The 22,985-nt window shown below is 41.6% G+C and overlaps 2 protein-coding genes across 2 annotated transcripts in view; both read right to left on the bottom strand.

The window, feature by feature from the left end:
• Positions 1 to 8,168, bottom strand: part of VIM1 (Zinc finger (C3HC4-type RING finger) family protein) — a 30,596-nt gene extending 22,428 nt beyond the window's left edge. Inside the window, exons 1-5 of the mRNA XM_086496471.1 lie at positions 7,611 to 8,168; positions 6,834 to 7,366; positions 6,631 to 6,756; positions 6,062 to 6,161; positions 5,915 to 5,976 (exon numbers count right to left, since the gene is read on the bottom strand). Coding sequence (XP_086352597.1) covers positions 5,915 to 5,976; positions 6,062 to 6,161; positions 6,631 to 6,756; positions 6,834 to 7,366; positions 7,611 to 8,054 — 1,265 coding nt within the window. The 5' untranslated portion in view covers positions 8,055 to 8,168. The remainder of the gene's footprint in view (positions 1 to 5,914; positions 5,977 to 6,061; positions 6,162 to 6,630; positions 6,757 to 6,833; positions 7,367 to 7,610) is intronic.
• Positions 8,169 to 17,768: 9,600 nt separating this feature from the next.
• Positions 17,769 to 21,188, bottom strand: LOC147428759 (uncharacterized). The gene is made up of 3 exons (XM_086496893.1): positions 19,901 to 21,188; positions 18,808 to 19,791; positions 17,769 to 18,607 (listed from the first exon to the last, which is right to left on the bottom strand). The coding sequence occupies exons 1-3, from the start codon at positions 21,186 to 21,188 to the stop codon at positions 17,769 to 17,771; spliced, it is 3,111 nt and encodes a 1,036-aa protein (XP_086353019.1).
• Between the last annotated feature and the right edge of the window lie 1,797 nt (positions 21,189 to 22,985).

The raw sequence follows: 22,985 nt of genomic DNA on the forward strand, positions 1-22,985 counted from the left end.
GTTGGGAACGAGGACAGAGAGGGGATGGCAAAAGTTAGGGAACGGGTGTAAGAAACTTGGACACCCCAAGTCAAGATTCTACCGCGACACAATAGAGATTCACTTCAAAACAGTTCACAAAGACGACACGGCTCGGCGTAGTTCCGTGCCCAGAGGTATTGGCCCCAAAGACTGGCGCCCCTTCCAGTGTTGTTGGTTTTGAAGAGAAAAAAAAGACGGATCTTGGAGAATGTGCATCGATTATAGAGCTCTCAACAAAATCACCATCAAGAACAGATTTCCAATTCCTAGGATTGATGTTATACTCGACAGATTACAAGGATCCTCGTGTTTTAGCAAGATCGATTTGAAGAGTGGATATCATCAAGATGGACAGGATTTTTCGAGAGTACAAGCTATTTGTTGACACTTTTTTTTTACAATATCATTGTTTTCTCAAAGAATGAGGCAGAACATAGAGATCATCTGCTTCAAGTCTTTCAAGCAGTACATGATCACAAGTTAGTGATTAATGCAAAGAAAAGTGAATTTTTCCTACCAGAGAGACTTTTTGGGACACTTTGTCTCAATAGCAAGAGCGCAAATAGATCTGGCCAAAATAGAGACTATCCGTGATTGGCCCGATTTGAAGAATGTCCAAGAAGTTGGAAGCTTCTTGGGACTGTGTTTGTACTACAAGCGGTTCATTCGAAAGTTTGCAAAGGTTGCTTCCCCTTTGTATATCTTGACACAAAAAGGAGTCCCTTTCTCGTAGGAGTCCCTTTCTCGTGGGAACCCACAGAGGTGACTGCCTTTCACACTTTGAAAGGGAAATTGACTACGAGACCAATTTTGACTCTGCCCGACTTGCAGAAGTCATTTGAAGTATATTGTGATACTTGTGGTCGTAAGTTTGGATGCGATCTTAATGCAACAAGGCCAATGTCATGCCTATGAGAGCCGATTCTTTTCAAGGCCGGAATAAACAGTACAAATATGTAAGAAAGAGCTTTTGGCAGCTATCCATGCTCTTATTAAGTGGCAACATTACCTACTCGGAGCCGATTTTACGATTTTTCACAGATGATGGGAGTTTATGCTACTTCTTGTCATGGAAGCAACTACCAGAAAAGTAAATGCGGTGGACGAACATCTTGTCACAGTTTACTTTCGGATTGTCCATGTGCAAAGACAGAAGAAACTGGTGGCAAATACTTTGTTTCGAAAGCCGTTGATTCTGGCTATTTCCACGATATATCATAGGAACTTCGAGGATATGATCGGTCAGTACACCACAGAACAGATTTTGCAGATGTATTCAGTTGAATACAGAAAGGGGAGATGGTAGCGGACTATTCCATTCGAGATGTCTACTAAACAGGGATAAGGTTCTAACCGAATGCCATTGTACACCTCTTACGGGTCACCGCGGCATTGCTACCACCTTGAAAGTAGAGAGATACGTCTTTTGGCCAAGACTCAAGAAGAATGTGGACGAGTTTGTGCGCAATTGCTTGGTATGCCAAAAGGTCAAGTTTGACAGGCATAAAGCGCAAGGATTGTAACGGTCTTTTTACCCATACCACCCACCCTGGGAAAGTATTGCAATGCATTTCATGTCCTGAGAACACAGCGTGGACACGATTGTTTATTGCCCAGGTCTTTAGATTACATGGCATGTCTGAGACGATTGTCTCACAGGGACCCCAGTTTCACGAGTTTGTTTTCGGACAACTATTTGGGGAGAACATAGGCACCCGGTTGCAGTTGTCGTCATCGTTCCACCCGCAGACTGACGGGCAATTAGAGATTGCTAATTCACTGGTATTGGCTTTGTTGAAGTCTTCTTGGTTGGATCAAAAGACTACTTGGGAAAGGTTTTTACCTTTGGTGAAATATGCCTACAGAAACACGTTTGACTCTTTGATGGAGAAGATGCCATTTGAGATTTTTGAATTTGCTACGAAGGTTCTACCCTTCCTTAGCGCGAAAGATAAGATTTTTCTTTGAAGCCGATCAGTTCACGAGGGACTTGGTCCGGAAGGCTTTCCAAAAATTTCAGGAAAGACAGAAAAAGGCAACAGATCGCCATTGTCGCGATTTGAAATTGAAGGAGAAGGATTGGGTGCTCTTACATTATGGGAAGGCACGACCGAGAAAGAAAACAAAAGGGAAAGGAGCGGCTTCATTGTATGCTTAGCATGACATAGTGTGGACCTTTCCAGGTTTTCCGAAAAGATAATGATATCTCCTTTGGACCGAAGCTTCCAGAATACTTGGAGGATTCACAATGTTTTTCATGTGAGTCTCTTAAAGCTTTTTGAAGGCGATGTGCCCGATGATGGGAAGCTAGATGTGCAACCCGCGAATTGAACGAACACGAGCAAATACTCGTTCCAGAACAGAAATTGGCACAGAAAGAAAGAAAGAAGGTAAAGCGAACTGACGGATCTTGGTTAAATTCAAGACCTACTTCGCATTGGATGCGAAGCAAATGGAGAAGGAAGACCTAGAAGATATTCCTCGGAATGTGAATCTTTACCTTGAAGCTTTTGGTTTAGCATAGTCTACTCCAAATGGAACCCAAAATTCAACTTGGCCGGAGATCTGGTGCAATGGGTTTGCACAAGAGGGGAGTTACTCCACTCCTTTGTCAACAGATGCCTCGAATTTTTGAATACTAGAGCCATTGATGTCTCTTTGAGCTTCAGGGATACTGAGAGCTGCCAGTATTCTACTGGATGACTTTATGAAATGGAATTCCGGAATGAGAAACTGATTTGTTCTTGACTTGTTTTTAAGTGTAGGAACGGTGATAAACGAAATGACTGCAGCATTTAGGTCTAAATGCTCTCGAATAGACATGGTTGCAATAGAGATTAGTCAATCAAGCATCTATGAGGTCCCAACTCGACCTAGATGCGATTGCTAACTACATTGCCGATAAATCGTGGTCTAAGATCCGAATGAATGTTGAATGTCTAGTGATGTCCTGTGATGTCGTATGATGTGACTGTCGATTGATACATGTGCTAGATGTGTGTTCCTAGTACGTAGGTACTAACAGTCAGTATCTGCTAAGACGGTTTATGGCCTCTGTCTGTTTTGCAAGCGTAATCGAGTGCGATTACAATGCTTTCAAGAGGGGGATATGTCACAAAGTGATGACATGGCTGCCCAAAACCCTAACTCTGCTGAAACCCTAACCCTCAAATCCAAAACCCTAATTCTGTTGAAACCCTAACCCTAAAATCCAACCCTAATTTTATTGAAACCCTAATCCTAACCCTAATTTGCTTACGTGGCGGATTGACACGTGGCCTGCTGTACGAATACCAACGTGATTTACGGAAAGCTATACAGATTTTGGCTTTTGCTTTTACACAACGCAAGAGATGTGTGTGTGTGTGTGTGTGTGTGTGTGTGTGAGAGAGAGAGAGAGAGAGAGAGAGAGAGAGAGACAGAGAAGTTTTTGCTTTTATTTTATAACAGCATTAAAGAATGAGAGAAAAAGCTTCTGCTTTACTTTAAAAGCTTTTGATTAGACAGTTTTTTGAAACTTGCTTTATTTTATAAGCAAGAGAGAGAAAGAGCCTTTGCTATATTTATGGGCTTTTGATTTTCAGCTTTTGGGGCTCTACTTTTGGCATCCCTTGTAAGTTTAAATATGTGAGCAAGCCTCTCACAACTCAAAGCATCTGGACGCAGAGTCTGAGTGTGAGTGCATGCCCGTACTCTTGTACTTTGAACTTAGATTAATACAAAAAGAAATACTGAAAGGGGCGCCAGTCTTTGGGGCCAATATCTCTAGGCACGGAACTCCGTCGGGCCAGTGTCGAATTAAATTGTGAACTGTGAATTGTTTTAAAGTGGTTATTTGGTGCTGTCGTGGTAGATTCTTGACTTATGTCCAAGTCTGTTATAGGTCCCAAAAAATACTCTGTCGAACGTGGATTGTTGCAGGTACCAAAGCTACTGTGTGCTTGCCTACCCTCTATGTAGAGTGAAGTGCAAGAACTGAAGCCTTGCACAGCATTCACTGCTCTCTCTCCCCCCTCCATGTAGTTATGTGATGCCCCACAAGAGGGCTCTTTATTTAACCTATGTACAATTGTGTGGGTTCATGCACGATTGCCGAGGCAAGAGCCTCTTGCATAGATACCGAATTAGCTAGTTGCTAATCCCCCGCAGGTACAGGTGAATTCGAAGAGATTTCACACGAGAAATCTCGTCCGATTCAAAAGGCAAGTAGCCCTATAGGTGCGGGAGCTCGAGTACTTGCTACGGATGCGACCGGCTCGCGAAACGGAGCCCAAAACAGGGAAATACAGCCTGTTGTGTATTTTTGCAGGTTTAGGGTTTCAGCCCTAAACGATCCCAAATACCCCCAAGAGGTCCAAGGACGCGAGGGGACCGCTATGCGCTTTGCAGGTGATCTAACGCATTTTCAGGGCAGAAAACAGAGAATTCAGCGTGCTGCAGATTCTCGCTAGGTTTCGCAAAGTGTCCGTATGCGTCAGAAAAGTCACTTTGTGTGGGGATACTGTCTGTGAAGCGTCCTAGTGCAATTATGCTGCCGAAATCACGCCAGATCAAGTCATTTTCAGCCCAGATTATTTGGGGCAGCTTGTAGGAAATCACAAGTTTTATTCCCTCTTTGAATACAATAAAGAAATACCGAAAGGGACGCCAATCTTTGGGGCCAACAAGTGTCGGCGTCTGCTTGGTAGCACTCTAGCTTTCAAGCCGTGTATGTTGAAGTGTTAATTCTCGTCACATGTTTTATTTGCAAGTTTCTCTGATTACTAAATTCTAGAGTAAAGTTTCGGGTGAAAGCCAAAGTCTTTTGCCCTACGGGTCGGTTTCAATAGGCTTACCTACCCACTCTAGGTGCCCTCATTTGTTTTATTTTTATATTCCTCAGACATTGTACTTGTCAAACATGGATGTAACCTTTTGGTCTCATAGGTCATTTTGGCCTTTTGGAGAAGTTGACATAACATTTCATTTCCCCCTCTCTCATGGACTGTATATATTTATAGAGGCTGCATTCTATCATTGAAAATCCTCTCAAGGTGCCTAAATGGTTTCAATCTTTGAGAAGAAAGTTCAAAACCATATACAATGCAAGCCCATAGACTAGAAACTATAGAGTAAATACAAATTGAGCCCCAAGAGAAAAACTGAAACGCAAAGGGAAAAGAACTCTCCGACAAAAAGCAAAAAGTATCCTAGCCACCTAAAGGAGAGAGGGACCCTGGGCAGCATCCTTAAAAGAGGCACTTTTGAGCTACAACACATAGTACTCAATAAACTATAGTGGTGGCAAAAATGACAAGCAGCCAGCAATCAGTGAGAGTAGTGATAGCTGCCCCTGGTAGAAACAATGATCCACAATCTAGGCTAGAAGGCTCCGACCAGCGTAAGCTGCTATCACCGGAAGGCCAAAGCCAAAACAAGGAGTCGCATGTGAGGGTGAAGAAGCTTTAGGGAGACACTAGGAACCAAACAACCAATCTTCAAAAGAAAAGCACAGACAAATTTAACAAGAACAATTCTCAAACGCTTAAGTAGTCGACTTGCTCAAGGGGAGAGGAGCTGTGACAATCTCGGATGGACACAAGATGCTTGCCAATTTGGAGGAGAGAAGGACAAGGACCTACCATTTCACAATCAAGGAGACAACCACTAAACACAAAAACACACAAACCAGCAGAAAGGCCGGAAAACACAAAACGAAAACACACACACACACCAAAATTAATCACTCACTATCAAAAGGATATTATCTCAGGGCCTAAACCTTTCAAGGTCTAGATTCATCTTATGTCTAATTGTTGAAAGCCAAAACATCAATTTATTTGCCAGTATAGGGTTTCATCAGTAAGCTAGCATGTCCTAAGTGCCATCAAAATCAAGACATAGGATGACATACCTTGTCCAAGGAGCAGGTTCATTATCACATCTTACGAACAGATATCGGCACACTTTAAACCCCTGCAAACCACACACACAAATTGAAATAACTCGTACGTTGAATTCCAACCACTTGAACCGTTTGCAATAAAAACAGCATGCTTGCCTGAATGCCATTCTTTCTCCAACATTTTTCAATGCGATAAATTCCATCATATCTTACTCCTGTTTCTGGAGCATAAGAGGAACGTTTCTCTTTATGTGACCTGAAACAATACACAGAATGCTCTTGCCTTAGCTGGGAGGAACAAAAGTACTGTGACTTAAATACTGGCTACACTACATTTAAGCTATAAGATTAGCACGCTTCTACCAACAACAAGGGTGCCATGACTTCAATAATGGCTATACTACACTCCTACCATGAACTACTGACCAAAAGAAGGAAAAGGTGTGCCATGCTCCAATTCTCATGAAAGCTAAATCATAACTCATAAAGAAAAAATCAACTGGTCTCTTGTGCACAGATGCCTTGTCTAGAGCACTAAACATAAGCTCCTTAACCATTTCTTTGCGAACACCATAAACCGGATCAAGCCCATACTACTCACCTTTAAGATTATCCTGTGCCAGCATTTGATACCAGTAAAAGTGCCTAATAACCAGGTCTGGGATTCTTCAGCTGTACGACAATCATTACTGCTAGAAAAAATGTAGTTCCACACAGCTGCTCACCTTACCACACGAACGGGATACCCTCTTTTACAACTGACTTTTAAAGCCAGATTACTCTTGTCAAACTTCTGATCAAAAGATTGCTTATCATTTGTTCGCTTGTTGCCACTTAGATCCCTTCCACCACTGTCCAAAACAGATATTGAGTCAAGCACTCACAAATGTCTAAGAAAATATGTCTTTAGGTCGTCATTGGTTATTACCTGCCAGTGTAAAGAAACCATTCACCATGGTCTTCATCGTCTTCATAACCACCAGATAAGGCAACAGACTGTGCTCCATGGTCAGACTGCCCAGCAATGCCTGCAACATGTGGGAAATGCGCTCCCCACTGCCTGCATTCCATCCTATCCTCCCATGTTTCCCCAACCAAGACACCTTGACCTCTTACCGGATCATTCTCAGCAGTTATGGGACCAAAGTGATCAGGGGGGATAGTCACAAATATCTTGCCACTTGCTGCATTAGCTTTGCCTGATTTTTTTGCCCTTTCAGTAGTGAAGCACTTATCAGGTCTATCTTGGTTTTGAATGTACAAATATGGCTTTGCAGGACCGTTTGTAGAGGGGGTTGTTGAGGACTTAGCCATTCGAATAGCCACAACAAGTGCAGAATTGATTCGAGGCTGGCTGGCCATTTTAGATGGAATAGGAGTGCGACACTTTCCACAATGTTTTTTCCCTTGAGCAACCCAACGCTGAAAACATCTAAGACAAAAATTGTGGCCACAAGGTGTCTGCACAAAATGGACAAAGGTTAAAGGCTATTGTCTTCGATGTAACAACAAATCAGAAAAAACAAAGCTACTGCTAGGGGATTACACATTATGAAAGACAATCAGGAGAGCAGAGCATGTACTACAAAGGTAGTTATGCATACAGACTAGTACAGAGAAAAGAAAAGCCTTAATAAAACCTGTTCTACACACAGTGCCTAAACCTTTAAACTGGACGTAACTGTGCACCCAACAAAGGACATACCGTCACAGGTCGATCAGCAAGCTGCATGCAAAATATGCAGTTGAGATTCTCATCAAAGATTTCAAGCATCTTGTGCTTCTTCTTGTCTTCCGCACCATTAGCAGTCGTTGTGTCTGCTCTACTCATGACATCCTGGCACTTACGTGCCTTCTCTTGCTCGGAAAGGGTGGGATCAGACCGAATGGCCCGAATCTGACTTACCACATTGTCATGATCCTCTGTGGGAGGGGCAGAGGAGACGGGAGCAGTGGAAGTAGCAGCAACCGCAGAAGGGTCGCAATCAGGGCAGGACCAATCACCTAGCGGCACCTCGGTCATCGGTGGATGCAAACAACTCATGTGCCATGGACTGCTGCAGCTGTTGCACAGAATGACCTGCGAGTCCTCTGGAACCACTTTGCACACCATGCACTTGCCATCTGCGTCACACGGAAGCTCCGCCATCACTCCCGCTCTCTCCCTCTGCACGCTCCACACAAAAACCCTTTTTGAGCGGGAAAACCCACTCCCGCCCACTTAGTCACTGCACTAAGCCTGAATTTGGGCCTGCTAAAATGCTTTAAACTAGCGTTCTGAGTACAGTGGGATTGTGGTTCATCTTATATAGGACACATTATAAGATATTCCCCACATATCATTAAGTGGTCGCAATTTTGGGCCTAAAGTTTAGAAGATGATATCTCGCAAGATGCGATGTGAGAAAGCGAAGGAAAATAGGAAAGGACAGAAGCGTATGTGTTGCGGAAAGCCAAGGAGGGCAGCTGGCGTGAGCAAGGACAGTGTAGGTGGTAGGAGGATGAGCTACGTTGGTGGAAATAGGTGGCACAGATAGCAGGAATGAGTGTTGATGAAGCTGCACACGGGCAAGGTGGGGGCTTGGCCATGTAATTTTTTTAACAAAATGGTGTGCAATGAGATGAGTAGAGAGGGCGTTCATCCGACTGGTCTAGATCACCATCATAAGGACATTGCTAGAACTTGTCCAGGTTCAAGTCAAGCGCTAATGAGGATCATCCGTGAAATCCAAATTTTAGAGAATGACTACAGAGGCAAAGGGTCGAGTGAATAGTATTTGGAAAGATTCCACCCAATGAGAAAAGGGAAAAACGAGTCATTTTAAAAAATAGATAGATGATTAACAAGTTACTGTTTGGTTAATAAGAATCTCGTAGGATTCCTTATATTCACTTCCGTCAGTGGTTTAATTTTAATTGAAAAGTCAAACTTGCTTTTTTTTAAAAGAGGGTGAAGGGTCATGTTGGCATTCTACAACAAAGAACATTTAAAACCACGAGGTTACATAATAGCAGACAAAAGATGAGTAATAAAGAAAATCAATTTGGACAATTGCTTTATGGTCTTCTTTTTAAGTGATGGAAAGGTACTCTAACATAAGAACTTCTCTTTAAATGAGAAGCTTTTATAGTTTTTTATTGAAGAGAGAAAAGCATTTATAACGTATTATTGTCCTTGTTGCTTATACAAAGTTTATTTTGTTTAATTGATATTTTCAAGGCCTCTTATTTTTCGTTAAAACTTATAGCCTTTTGTCATTATCAAAAAGGTAGATTAATATTGTCTTTTGGGAATAGAAAGTTGAAGCTAATCTTCTAATCTAAGTTTGTTGAAGGGTTTAAAAAGAATAGCCAACTAACTATGAAATGTATTTTCTTTCTCTAACTCTGGAAGCATAATTTGGTGTATTTGCCAAGTCCATCTATGTATTCGCAAAAAAATATGAAGTATATGTTCCTTTCTTCTTTGGTAAAAAATCGTAAAAGAATTTTAAAAAAAATTATAGATATTCATGAAAGAAAGCTATATCGAATTGAGAAACTGCATTGAATAAATAAACATATAAGTCCATACTATTTTGATACTCATATGAAAACATATGCATTCATTAAAACTAGTATGTGACCCGCGCGTTGCTGCGACCAAGAAAAGCATGGTTACTGGCTCGTGCTCTTTCTCTCTCTCTCTCACGCACACACACACACAAAATCATATATAGGTAAGAGTGTGTGTGTATCTGCGTGCCCACGTGTGGAAAGAATGAAACTGTAGTCCTTGGAATTACTCTAAGAAGATAACAATCTCTCTCTCTTTCTCTCTCTCTCTCTCTCTCTCTCTCTCACACACACACACACACACCAATATCCCTTTTTGGATTGTTCCTATGTTGTTTAAAATTATGCTCTCTCTCTCTCTCACACACACACACACACAGAGTCTATCCGAGTTGTGGCTATAACTGCTCCCACCTAAGCCATTAGCTCTTTAGTCTCTTTCTACCAGACCAAACTCCTAGTGGCTCAAGCAAACCCATGCACACCTCTTGCCTTGAGCACCCATTTTCTACTACCAAGCACTCCCCACCAATGGACAATGCTTGTCCCGTGTTCACCTCTACATGTTCATTAGTAGCTATCATCATCAAGGTCTTGGTCTTGGTCCCAATGACCTACCTCACTCTTTCTCTTTCTATGTCTACTTGCTAGTGGCAGAGTGCTCTCTCTCTCTCTCTCTCTCTCTCTCTCTCTCTCTCTCTCTCTCTCTCTCTCTCTCTCACACACACACACACACACACACGTTGACAACAGGTTGTTAGGCGTAGAATTTTGACTATTGTAGGTCATTGAAAAAGGATGGAATCGCATAGAATCTGAAGTAGTTCACTCAATTTTCAAAAGCTCTTTAAAGTGTCCATTGTAAGGAGGACGACCCAATAGGGACTCAACAACTCAATTTTGGTGTCGATCCAACAGGCTATGCAAATCAACCAAAAAAACACACCTCGAGGCCCTCTTCTTCCTCTAATTTTTCAAACTCCATTATAAAGAATATAGATAATGGACTATTGAATAATAACAATAATCTATTGTGTACCCTAGTGCTCAAGAAAAACCTAGGTTTAGTATAATCCCACCTACAAATTTTTGCAAATATACCTAATGCACCTTGGAGGCCCTTGCCACGTGACATAAGGAAAGGGTTTGAAAAGGAGGGGGGGAGGGGAGACCAAAGCAAAGAAAGAAAGAGAGTGGATTGGGTGCCAAGAAAGGGTCTCTTTCTCTCTCTCTCTCTCTCTCTCTCTCTCTCTCTCTCCATCCATAGGAAGGACCACACACTCGTAAGTTTTAATTTGAATGTTAGGACACCCACAACGATTGGAGGAAAAAACTTACGTTAAGTATAATCCCATCTAATTTTTTTGAGCTTTATGTCTAATTGTGAATGGCTGTTATTAAGCAGGAGGAAGCAGCTTTTCAAGAAGAAGAAGATAGGTCCTTAATAGAAATATAGTGTACTTGTAAAAATGTTCGGGTATGTTTTGGGTCACAATGTGAATATGTTGTATTGATTGAAGACCCCTGTGCAAAGGATATGCCAAGGTCTACATGTATTCTTTTCGAGTTAATTCAAATCACGCTCTTAAGAGCATTAAAAAAAAAAAAAAAAACTACAAAGTTTAGAGAAGATAAATTAATGTTTCAAGAAGCTACAAAGTGTAGAGAAGTTTAGTGCAAAAACCTTCAAATATAGTAAGTTTGCCTCTAAAATGTTTGAAAAAAAGGTATACTATAGCCAAATGCTTGATAAATCCTCAATTTAGTATAATTCCACCTGTAGATTTTTTAATTTATCTCTAAATTATAGATTTGAAGGTGAGGAAACCTAAAAGTATAGGGAAATTCAGTGTAAAAGCTTTCAAATATAATCAAGTTGCCCCTAAAGTTTCTCGTATGCAAGTTTTCTAAGTTTTTAGGAGAAAGCGATATGCCTCAAGTGGATTTAGTGTAACCCCCCTTACAAAATTTTGAGATTTGCGTCAAAATTTTTAATTTGTCTTTAAACGCTTGAGAAAACCTAGATTTAGTGCAATAATGCCACTTACAAATTTTGAGATTCACCTTTGAATTCCAAGTCAACCCAAAGGCGAGAGCACTAACGTAAAAACTTTCAAAAATAGCCGAGAATTATCGCAGTTTCCTCCGTCATCCACCTTTGCCGTTTGTTGAGGTCTGCTCCTACCTTGGGCTTGCACATCTTTTGCGTTGGATTTGTCGGATTGAACTTTCTAAATTGCTTCAACTCTCAATTTTGTATATTCTCGATTTCGTAGATGTCGATGTCAATTTTTTTATTTTTGATTCTCGATTGTGGATTTCATCGATTTTAGCTTTGTTGATTGCTGATTGTAAAACCAATGCTTATTCTCCCTCCCCTCTCTCTCTAGTGCCGGTGTGAGAGCCCTCTTACCCTCTCCCTCTCTCTCTCCCTCTCTCTCTCTCTCTCATAGACACACACACACACACACACTCACACATGTTGTAGTGAATGGTGCTCTCTCTCTTGCACTCACTTACACGTGCGTTCTCTCTCTCTCTCTCTCTCTCTCTTTCTCTCTCTCTCTCTCTCTCTCTCTCTCTCTCTCACACACACACACACACACACACACAATGCATGCAGGACATCCATAACAAATTGTTGGACTCCTATCGTTGAATTGTCGAGCTCAATGTACTTTATTAATGTAAAGCAAATGTGAAAATCCTTCGTGCAATGCGCCAACACCTCGGGGAGTGGCATGTCGACTTTGTCTCTTATCTCTCTCTCTCTCTCTTTCACACACACACACACACACGCACATACATCTAGCTTTTGAACTTCAAACATCGAGGTCAAAAATCATTTACGACATAGAAGGTCCATGCAAACCTTTGAAAAGAGATGTATTGAGCAACACATGGAGAAAAAATATTTATGGCCTTTAAAATGTAAAGGAAAACCACTCTTCAAATAATTTTCACAAATAAAAGTAATTAGTGGTCAGTTTTGAAATGTAGGGCTAAGTGAAATAGCCTCCCAAAAATTATAAACTTAAGTATTATAAATTTAGATAGAGTAGTAAAGTCTTTTTGACTTTCCCTCAAGTCGTTTCATTTTCTACTATTCTAGTACTTCCCCTTCCCTTTTGCATTTTCAATTAAAAGTTTTTGAAAGGTTCTTTTTGAAATGAACTAACTGTGTGACACATGGAGGGTTTCTTCTTCTTTGAAAATTTTAAGCTACTTCAAATTGAATAGATGGGTTTGTGTGACACATGGAGGGTCTCTTCTTCTTTGAAAATTTTAAGCTACTTCAAATTGAATAGATGGGAGGTTTTCATGAAATTGATTCAAATTGAATACATGGGTTTGTATTCGTAAAATTGAAATAATCATCTAAGTTTCATATTGTAGTAATGTAACCTTGATCACTACAAAGCATTTGTATGCAACTTATTTATGAACCTTCGATATTTTAATAAATGACATTCTATAAAACTACAGAAAAATAAATGTGTGCTTTGAACGAGGTGAGAATACATCAACATATAGAACTTTTTTTATATATAATACTCACACGTTGTGGGTGATTATATTAAAAACCAAAAAGAGCCAGAGCATCTAAAACCAAACACTTATGAGTCCAAAGAGCTGAACTTTTACACATAATTTTGAGCATGATCTGAGAGATTGCCACCACAACCGATCCCCTCGCACTAAATCGACGATGCCCAAACCAGCCAGCAAAACAAAAAATGCATAGAAAGATTCATAGCATCACCTCAACAAGGACAAACCGGGTAGGAGTCCTTGAGTATGATCCTTCTTTGCATACAAAAAACCAAATCGGACCGAACTACAGAGAAGCAGGCTAGGGAGGAAAGCCAAGCTCCATCACAAGTTTCCATGCAAAAATGAACATCAAACCCACCATGCATGTCGAGGTGCCACCGAGTGATTGCAGCTACCACCATGAAAACGTTTGTCGCCCCACTATAATGAGCAAAACCACATGCAACTTTATCGACATATAGAACTCTTACATATTGTTTTTTATGGTACCTTAACTTTTACACTTTGAGAAAATAATATGGTGCTTTCAAGCCTTTCAAGTTCCAAGGATTTTGCCTTCAAAATTCCCTGGAAAATTTATTCAACCACCAATAGAATCTTTTATAGAGCTATAGTATGTTTTTCATAATTTTAGTTAGCCTCCAAAAGCACAACAATGCTACGGGGAAGCCACAAAAAATAAAATAAAATTTGAAAGGACCCATTTGTCAACTAAAGAATTGATGCTTCACATGCAAAATTCAAATTTATGATTAACTCCCTTCTTCACTAACACTCGAGCCAGGGCATCTCAAACCCGACAGATAGTCAACTAGAAGAACATAGATACAACCCAAATAGATCACCAACTAACCAAGAGGTGCCACGAAAATCACAGAACTGAATTACACCGGCTAATCACTAAGGCTTGTTTTAAAAAACAAAACAAAGTGTAGACTTTTATCAAAGAAAAATTTATTAAATTGAGAAGAATTGTTTGAATGAATGACGTTTCTTATCTATGTACACGTCCATAGTTTTTAAACTTACCTATACAAAAACATGTGCATTCATCACAATGACTTTGGTACTCATGAAAATGTAATAATTAGTAAAATTTGGTGGCTATAGGAAAAGGCATAGCTTGAATGATTGGCTTAGGGAAACCCTCGCCATCCGATCGAGCCTTGCTTTTTAAAAGATTGAGTTGTTCGCAATAGTAAGCTATTAGGTATTTGTAACTAAGCTCGGATGTAACCTTCTATCCCTCAAAGCTCGGCCTGAGTTTGAGGTTGATTTGTATATCTATTGGTAACTTTATAATACAGTCACTTGCAATTGTGAGTTTTGAAAAAAAAAAAAGCTTTTATATTTAGAGCAACACAGTCTTGATATCACCACAAAGAGTGTAAAAGGTTTTAGGCATTCGTAAGCAATTTATTTGATCAATCAATTATAATTTATTGGATGTTATTCCATATGCTTAGGAAGGAAAGATTGAGTGGTTTAGAAGAAGTGAGACTCATGAACATATGCCACTTTTACATACTATTTTAATCATGCTTGAATTTTTATATCTTGAAAAGATAATTTGTAATTGGACCATTAGTTTTGTAATATATTTTTTTGACCATGTTACAATCTTTCAAATTGTAGCAACACATCTTCATATCACCACAAAATATGTGAAAGATTATAGGCATTTGTATGCAATTTATTTTATGATTTTTTTATAATTGATTGGATGGTGTTCTATAAGTTTAGGAAAATACCAATGAGTGGTTTAGAAAGAATGAGATTACATGAATATATAGCACTTTTTTTTGTAGCAACACAAGCATTCTCGTTTGCATGATACAATGAGTGTTTGTGAGCGTTGTCAGGGTCGCTAACCACACTCGAACCCATAACCAGGGTCATGAAGGATGAGTGCTCAACCAACCAAACTAGCTCCTTTGGACAGGAACATATAGCACTTTTACAAACCATCTTTTCATGCTTGAACTTTTACCCTTTGAAAAGATAATGAAGTGCTTTCAATGTTTCAAGTTCCAAGAATTTTGCCTTGGAAGTTTCCCTTTTAAAAAGTTGTGAATAAATGCTAAGGGACAACATTCTTCTGCCACCAATGGGAAATCGCATAGAGTTAAAATTTGTTATTTCTAATTTTAGTTAAGCCAAAAAGGCAAAGAAATTATTTTTAATTTTAGCTAAGCCAAAAAGTCAAAGTAATGATTGGCCTTGCCTCTTATGCAAGACAAAATGAGATGGACACTGAGCTGATCCTATAACTAAAATATGTAATACTAGAGGCCGTTAAGTGTAAGAGCCCTCTCACAAACTAAAATAAGGTAGGCCTAATTAGCATAGGAAATAATAACAAATTCATGAAATGGAACCATTTGAGTTTTTTTTTTTTCAAACTCACAATAGTATTGGATGTATTGTCTTTACCAAAATAAGTGTATTGCCATTTGAGACTCTTAAATGAGATTCCTCGTTTACAACGAAAATATCAAACACAAGGTGAAGATTCACGTTGACATTCTAAAACTCAGAGGATTGGTCTAGGACTACTTGTGCATTGTTGTCAGCAGATGGAATGCCTAGGACGGCGTAAAGATCTCAAAAGGATAATTTTTTGGACCATGTGTATCGAGGAAGAGGCAGCGGGTTGGTGGGGAAGGCTGTCCTAATGTAATTATAGTTTCTGGATGATGTCATGGCTCAACAAGAGTATGACCTTGTAATTTTTTTGGCTGCTCAATATAATTCACTCACAATTGTGAGTTGCAAAAAAACAAGTGAAAGAATCACGATGGCTTTCTAAAATAATTAGAGCATGATAAAATCATTAGGTTGAGTTTAAATAGAATCAGTGTTCAAGAAAGGATTGCCTCAACTAGCTTTGAGCCGGTTGAAAATGGAGACTACATGGTTGCAAATGGTATAAGGAAGAAAAACTGGTGAAATATGTGAAGAAATAGTTCAAAAACCTTACAAATTTTAAATTTATGTTAGTATTTCCAATTTGCTTCTTTGTGGGAAAGAAACTCAATCGACGACCGCTTAATAAAATAGACTTTCCTGAATATTGACTAGAATTAAGTTATAGAATGTAAGAAAAGGCAAGCCATGTGAGACTGTGAAATGAAATGTGAAATTAAAAAAACTCATTAATATATGTGTGTGTGTATTCATAGAATTTACTAGAATTATGCAAGTAAGTTTCACTTTAACATTCTAAAACAATAGAATGCAAAAAAAGTCAAGACATGTCAGGATATGAAATGAAAGTGAAATAAACATTTAAAGTAAGTGTCCATCATGCAGAAAACAATGAAAGTCTCCCTAACCCAACACAACACTAAGGTTTCTTTTAGAAAGCAAAAAAAAGGATTCACGTTGACATTCTAAAACATTATAATGAAAAGCAAGTCATGAAGGGATACATTGAAAAAGTGAAACAAGGTGAACTTTTACTCGGGCATTCTAGAACAATCATACAAAAAGGAATTACTTAAGATGAAGGTTCACTCGGGCATTCTAAAACAATTGTATGGAAAGGAAATCGAGTAATGTTGTAAGACCATGAAATGAAGCGATCTTTTGACAAACTTAAAACAAGGTAAAAGTTCACTATGAGAAATTCAATAATAAAAGACTTCTTTGTGACACTATAAGGAGTCCTTAATAAAGCATTGGATTTTTGGTGCAATTATTGATCATTCGATAAAATTTAAAGATTAGTGTCACATGGTAAAAGCTATACTTTTTTAATAGTGTTTTAGGTGTTTATGAGAGGTGTTGACATTTGTGTACTTCTCTGTTTAAAGAGGGCCAATGAATATTGGGTAATACATAATCTTTTTTGTCCTCTTTCACTTTTTTGGCTTTCTAAAAGAAGCCTTGGAGGAGAGCTGGGCTAGGTATACTTTCAATGTTTTCAGTGTTGATTGAGACTTACCTTAAATGTTATTTCAATTTTAAAATAGTAAATGGATCTTTATATTTCACCTTTCATTTCACATTTGACATGTCTTGACTTTTCTTGCTTTCTACTAATTTAGAATGTTAAAGTGAAGCTGTACCTTGCGTAATTCTAGTAAATTCTATACACACACACACATATATATTGATGAGTTCTTTTCATTTCACAGCTTCACATGACTTGATTTTCTTGCATTCTATAAATTAAGTCTAGTCAATATATAAGAAAGTCTCTTTTATTAAGTAGCTGTTGGCCAAGTTTCCTCCTCACAAAGAAGCAAACCGAAACTACTACCATAAATTTAAAATTTGCAAGAAATTTGAACTATTTTCTCACATATTTTTTGTGTTTTTCTTGCCTGTGACGCCCTCGTTCGGGGCGTCGGTGAAAAGGGGCCGCGTCGGCTCACCTGCGTTGCAAACGGGACCTGCAGGCAAGCAAACGCATACACAAGAACGCAACTTGAAAACTGAATGTAAGAGGGACACGAGAGTGAGGGACGCGAACGAATGATCAATATCATAAGAAAGTGCCGAATACAAGGGACGCGAAGAATCACATGAAAACGGGGCTCGCAAGTTGGGGGAAGTGGCACATACTTCCCTTATATACACCCCCGGGTTGAGAGTGCTTGACGCCCATGTCAAGCCAGGGTTTTGAGAGGTGCCGATACAAAAGTTGATGCCGAGGTTTTGGGGCGGATATTTACAAGGGGGGAGTGAAGTGTTGCCAAAAATGTCTAGCTACCTAGGGTGATGCTAGTTACAAGTGGAGGGGGGAGGACTACTCTATGTTGTTTTCATGTGGTGTGTTGTCCTCCTCTTCAGTTGGCAAGTTGTAGAAGCACAGCACAAGGGGTCTTCCGAGTCGAAGCATGATTTCTTCAGGTACCCAAGTGCATTCCGTCATGGGGCGATTGCGCCATTTGACATAGAAGAGTTGTCCCCGGCGCCCAAAACGCGACTTTAGGATGGCCTCCGGCTCATGTGGCGGGCCATCCTTTACATATTCGGGGAGGTTTCTACCATAGGTGTTATCCGGCACAAACCTTTTGAGTAGACTTACATGGAAGGCGTTGTGGATGTTGATGTGTGATGGGAGATCCAGCTTGTAGGTGATATCGTTGTAGGACTTGAGCACTTGGTATGGCCCATAGTAGCGGTGGTTGAACTTCGGGGAGAGGCCTTGAGGGAGGGTGATATTCTGGGAGCTGACGAGGACCAGGTCGCCTTCTTGGAAGAGTTCGGCAGGCCGTTGTTTTTGGTTGGCGTATTTGGTGATTCGAACCTTGCTTTGCTCGAGGCTTTTCTTTGCGCGTTGCATGCGCGTTTGCCATTGTTGAAGAAATTCCTCACATTCTAGATCTTGGGCATGCACGTCGCCGATTGCCAGTGCTAGAGGGGTGATGACTTCTTTATCTGTGGAGAGCTCGAATGGGGTATAGCCAGTGCTGCTGTGGATGGAGTTGTTGTAGTGGAATTCCAGGACGTCCATGTATTCGGACCAGTCCTTCTGATCTACCTTGATGTAGCTGCGGATGTAGTCTTTGATGCCTTGGTTGACTCTTTCAGTTTGCCTATCTGTTTCGGGGTGGTAGGCGAAGGAGAAGCGTAGCTGGGTGCCTAGCAGCTTAAAGAGCTCTCAAAGGGTTTGGTGAAGTTGGGTAGTCGGAGGACGAGTGTACTACACATGGCTATCTTCACGTTCTCAAAAGCTTCTTCTTCTGTGGAGGTCCACTGAAAGGGTTTGTGGCCTTTGGTTATCTCTGTGAGTGATGCAGCGATCTTGCTGAAGTCGCGGATGAAGCGACGTGTGTACTGACAGAAGCCCACAAACTCTCGGATTTCTTTGATGGATGTCGGGAGAGCCCACTTGATGACGGCGTCGACTTTCTTGGGATCCACCATAATACCTTCTGACGTGACGATGAAGCCAAGGAACTCGATTTTCTGGACAGCAAACTCACACTTCTCCAGCTTGGCATACAACTGGTGTTCGCGGAGGCGTTGGAGGACTGCGGCAACATGCTTCTGGTGCTCTTCTAAAGTCTTGCTGTAGATGAGTAGATTGTCAATGTAAGTAATGAGGAAATCATCTATCATGTCGCGGAAACTGTCATGGATTATTCTGCAGAAAGTGCCAGGACCGTCGGTGAGATCGAACCCCAGGACCATCCATTCCCAGGAGCCGTAGCGTGTGCGGAAGGCGGTCTTCGGGATGTCTTTAGAGGCAATGCGGACTTGGTGATAGCCTGAGCGGAGGTCGATGCGAGTGAAGTATTGGGCACCCTGTAGTCTGTCCAGAAGATCTTCCATGAGGGGAACTGGGTACCTGTTCTTGATAGTTATCTTGTTGAGGGCCCGATAATCCACGCATAGTCGCATCGAGCCGTCTTTCTTCTTGACAAATAGGACTGGGACCCCAAAAGGAGAGCTGCTGGGCCGGATGAAACCTTGATCCTCCAATTCCTGGAGTTGCTTCTTGAGCTCTTTTAGCTCGATGTCATTCATGCGGTAGGGGGCCTTGGCCGGGGGTGTGCTCCCTGGGATGAGATCAATTTCGTGTTGAATTTGACGGGGAGGGGGTAGGCCAGGGGGGAGTTCTGGGGGCATGACATCCTTGTACTTCTGGAGGATGGGGGTAAGTGAGGGATCACCCACTTTGGCCTGCTCGATGGTGATAGAGTTGAGCCTTGCTGTGGGCTGCTCCTTTGCTTGCATGATGCAGAGGTGAACCTGAGCTCCTTTCTTGAGAGCCCGCTCTGCTTGCTTTGCACTCATGAGGTTGAGTTTGGGGGACGAGTGTTCTGGGACTTTCTATTTACCTTTCATCGCTGCTAACTGCGCAGGGTCTTGGCGGTTGATGGGGGGGGGGGGGGGGGGGGGGGGGGGGGTTGGTTTGAAGATGCGCCTGACGTGTGAATGCCTGCTTCGTTGTGAGTCTGGCGCCTTGTACTGTCACTGCTTTGCCTTGATTATTCAGCAGTAATTGATCCACCTTCATGCCTAGGAGTGCAATGAGATACTTATCATTGAAGGAGAGACCAATAATTGCCTCAAAGTCGTCCATTGGTACCACTATGAAGTCAAGTCGACATGTGAATTCACCCATCTCAATCCTGACTTGACGGGCTGCCTTGACATTGCTATCCTTTCCTTGGGCAAACTTGACAGTGGTTTCATTTACGGTGGTGAGGCGTAGGCCCAGGCGAGCGGCGCACTGCGGGGATAGAAAGTTGTGTGTAGCGCCTGAGTCTACCATGATCCATTGCTGCTGGGACTCAATTGTTGCCTGGACATATAAGTTCTGAATGTCCGTGATAGCTGCTGCCATGCATTGAGGATGGAGGGATACTGCTCCAATCCGAAGTTGTTGGTCAGCCGCAGGGTCATCCATTTCTTCGATTCTTCTTTGGGGGGGGGAGGGTGGTTCTTCAATTTGGATGGTGTTGGCCCTGCTAGATGATGATGAGGCATGATTGCGCTTGCGCACACAAGCGTAGTTGGGGCCATGAGCAATTCGACAGTCACTGCACCAGATGCGATCGTGGTGCGGATTGTTATTATTGCCGTGGTAAGTGTTGGGGGCAAAACTGGTGGATGTGGTGCTGTAAGAATTGTTAGCAAAATAGCTACGGGGGGCTAAGGCTCCATTTTCGCGGCCTAATCCCGGGTTGGAATTGGGTGGTGGTGGGCGTGGTTCATTGCTTCTGTTATTGTGTACAAATCCGCGACCTCGCCCGACGAGTGGGTTAGACCAGTTGTTGGGGGCAAAATTGTTGGGGCGAGGGTTATTTGGAGGCAAACCTGGTGTGGGGTTTGTGTCGCGTAGCTTTTCTGCCATATTGGCGGCCACTTCCCAGGTGTTGGGATTCTGTTTTTCTACCTCTCGACGGGCCCAGGGCTTAAGGCCGTACAGGAACCCATGTAGCCTGTCTGTTGTGTGCATTAATGGGAGTTGGAGCATGAGTTGACGGTATTTGACAATGTATTCTGATATGTGGCCGTCCTGGCGTAGATCGCGCCACGAATCTCTGACTTTGTTGCCCTCATTCTCTTGGACAAAGTAGCTGAGCATGTCTCTTTGTAGGTCCTCCCAGTGCTTTGATAGCTGTTCCTTGAGGAACCATACATAGGCGTCATCGGCCAGGAAGGTTTTGGCCACTTGCACCCATCTGCGTCTGCCTATGTTGTTCCACTGCATGTAGTCTTCGACCTCGCTGAACCACTTGTTGAGTTACAGTGAGGTGTGGTGGCCTTTGTATTTCTCTGGGGGAATGGGTTTGAATTTTTCCAGTCTGTTTTCATCTTTTAGATGTCTGTCAGGGTTGTAGTAGCGTGTTTCACTTTGATCATCCTGATAATCTTCGTCTTCGGGCCGCGGTCGTCTTTGTGTGTTACGTCGTGTGTTGACATTACTGGTGTCTAGGCGGTCTTCGTATCGCTGGCCTAGCTGTGTTTGAATCAGGTCGCCCAGGTTAGCTGACATCAAGTTGATCTGTTGTTCCACGGAGGCCATGATGCGTGCCTCCAGTCTCTTTTCTATTGTGTCTTGGGCATCTTGTCGTGTCTTCGTTTCCTTCTTCTTCTTCTCCTTCTTATTCAAATCAGGCTCGGTCCTGTATTCGTCGTCATATTCTTGATCTCCAGCCATTCCTGTACTTTTGTGGCCGAAGCCGAAAAGAAAACTCAAAAATGTCGAAAACTGAGAAACTGCGAGAAAACGGCTTGAAAACGTCGAAAACTATGAAACAGCGCAAAACGGGGTCCAAAACGACGAAAACCGTGAAAAACGGTTCAAACACGATGAAAACCGGTGTAAGACGGGGCAAAACGAGGTAAAACGTTGAAAAACGGTGAACAACGTGGAGAAACGGGGCAAAACAGGGCAAAACGGCAAAGAACGCAGGTCAAACGAGGCAAAACGACGAAAAACGATGGGGAACATGGAGAAAACGCAAGGAACGGGGCAAAAAGGGCCAAGAACGCGGAGAACGCGGGTCAAACGGGGCAAAACGGCAAAAAACGGTGGGGAACGTGGAGAAAACGCAAGGGATGGGCCAAGAACGCGGAGGAACGTGGCCAAACGGGGCAAACGGGCCGAGAATGTGGTGACAACCACGGGCCACAGGTCGACGTCGGGTCGGCGGGGACTCGAGCCGAAGCTCTGATACCAAGTGTGACGTCCTCGTTCGGGGCGTCGGTGAAAAGGGGCCGCATCGGCTCACCTGCGTTGCAAATGGGACCTGCAGGCAAGCAAACGCATACACAAGAACGCAACTTGAAAACTGAACGCAGGAGGGACACGAGAGTGAGGGACGCGAACGAATGATCAATATCATAAGAAAGTGCCGAATACAAAAGACGCGAAGAATCACATGAAAACGGGGCTCGCAAGTTGGGGGAAGTGGCACATACTTCCCTTATATTGCCTTTACCATGGTTTGCAACCGGCTAGTCTCGGTTTTCAACCGGCTCAAGGCTAAGTTGTGACAATCCTTTCCCAAATATTGATTCTACTTAAACTCAACCTAATGACTTTATCACTTTCTTAGAAAGCCACCATGACCCTTTCACTTTTTTTGCTTCTTATTTGTTACAATGCTTCCAAGCGTTTTTTTTCAAGCATTACTCTTTATGTATTTTGAATATATTGTAGTTAAAATAGTTTATTATTACATTTTTTTCAAAAAATATAATATTCTATTGTAATAATAAATGTTTTAAAAAGTTAATATCACTTTCTTGTTTTCTTTCACAAAGAAACCTTTTGTTATTAAATTCTTCTCATGGCCTTATGTAGGCCATATTGAATTTTCACCTTGTTTTTTCTCATTGAACTCACAATAGTGAGTGATATTATATTGATCAGCTGGTTATACTATTGGCCTCGAAGCTATAGATCCAGAGATCAATGCACGCCCTCGTTTCTTGTTGCAAAGGATAGCTTTCTAAAACAATAAGAGAGAGATAAAATCATTAGGTTAAGTTTGATCTCAAT

This window comes from Adiantum capillus-veneris, chromosome 23, assembly GCF_014529385.1.
Source record: "Adiantum capillus-veneris isolate H3 chromosome 23, ASM1452938v2, whole genome shotgun sequence".
Lineage (NCBI taxonomy): Eukaryota > Viridiplantae > Streptophyta > Polypodiopsida > Polypodiales > Pteridaceae > Adiantum > Adiantum capillus-veneris.

Bases quoted from the DNA above. Each gene is read 5' to 3' on its own strand.
- LOC147428759 (XM_086496893.1), bottom strand. From the start codon at position 21,188: ATGCAGTGGAACAACATAGGCAGACGCAGATGGGTGCAAGTGGCCAAA. The intron at 19,792-19,900 runs GTCAGGCGCATC...AGAAAGTCCCAG, and splicing joins AACGAAGCAGGCATTCACAC to AACACTCGTCCCCCAAACTC. The intron at 18,608-18,807 runs GTCAGTACACAC...TTAAGCTGCTAG, and splicing joins CCGAGAGTTTGTGGGCTTCT to GCACCCAGCTACGCTTCTCC.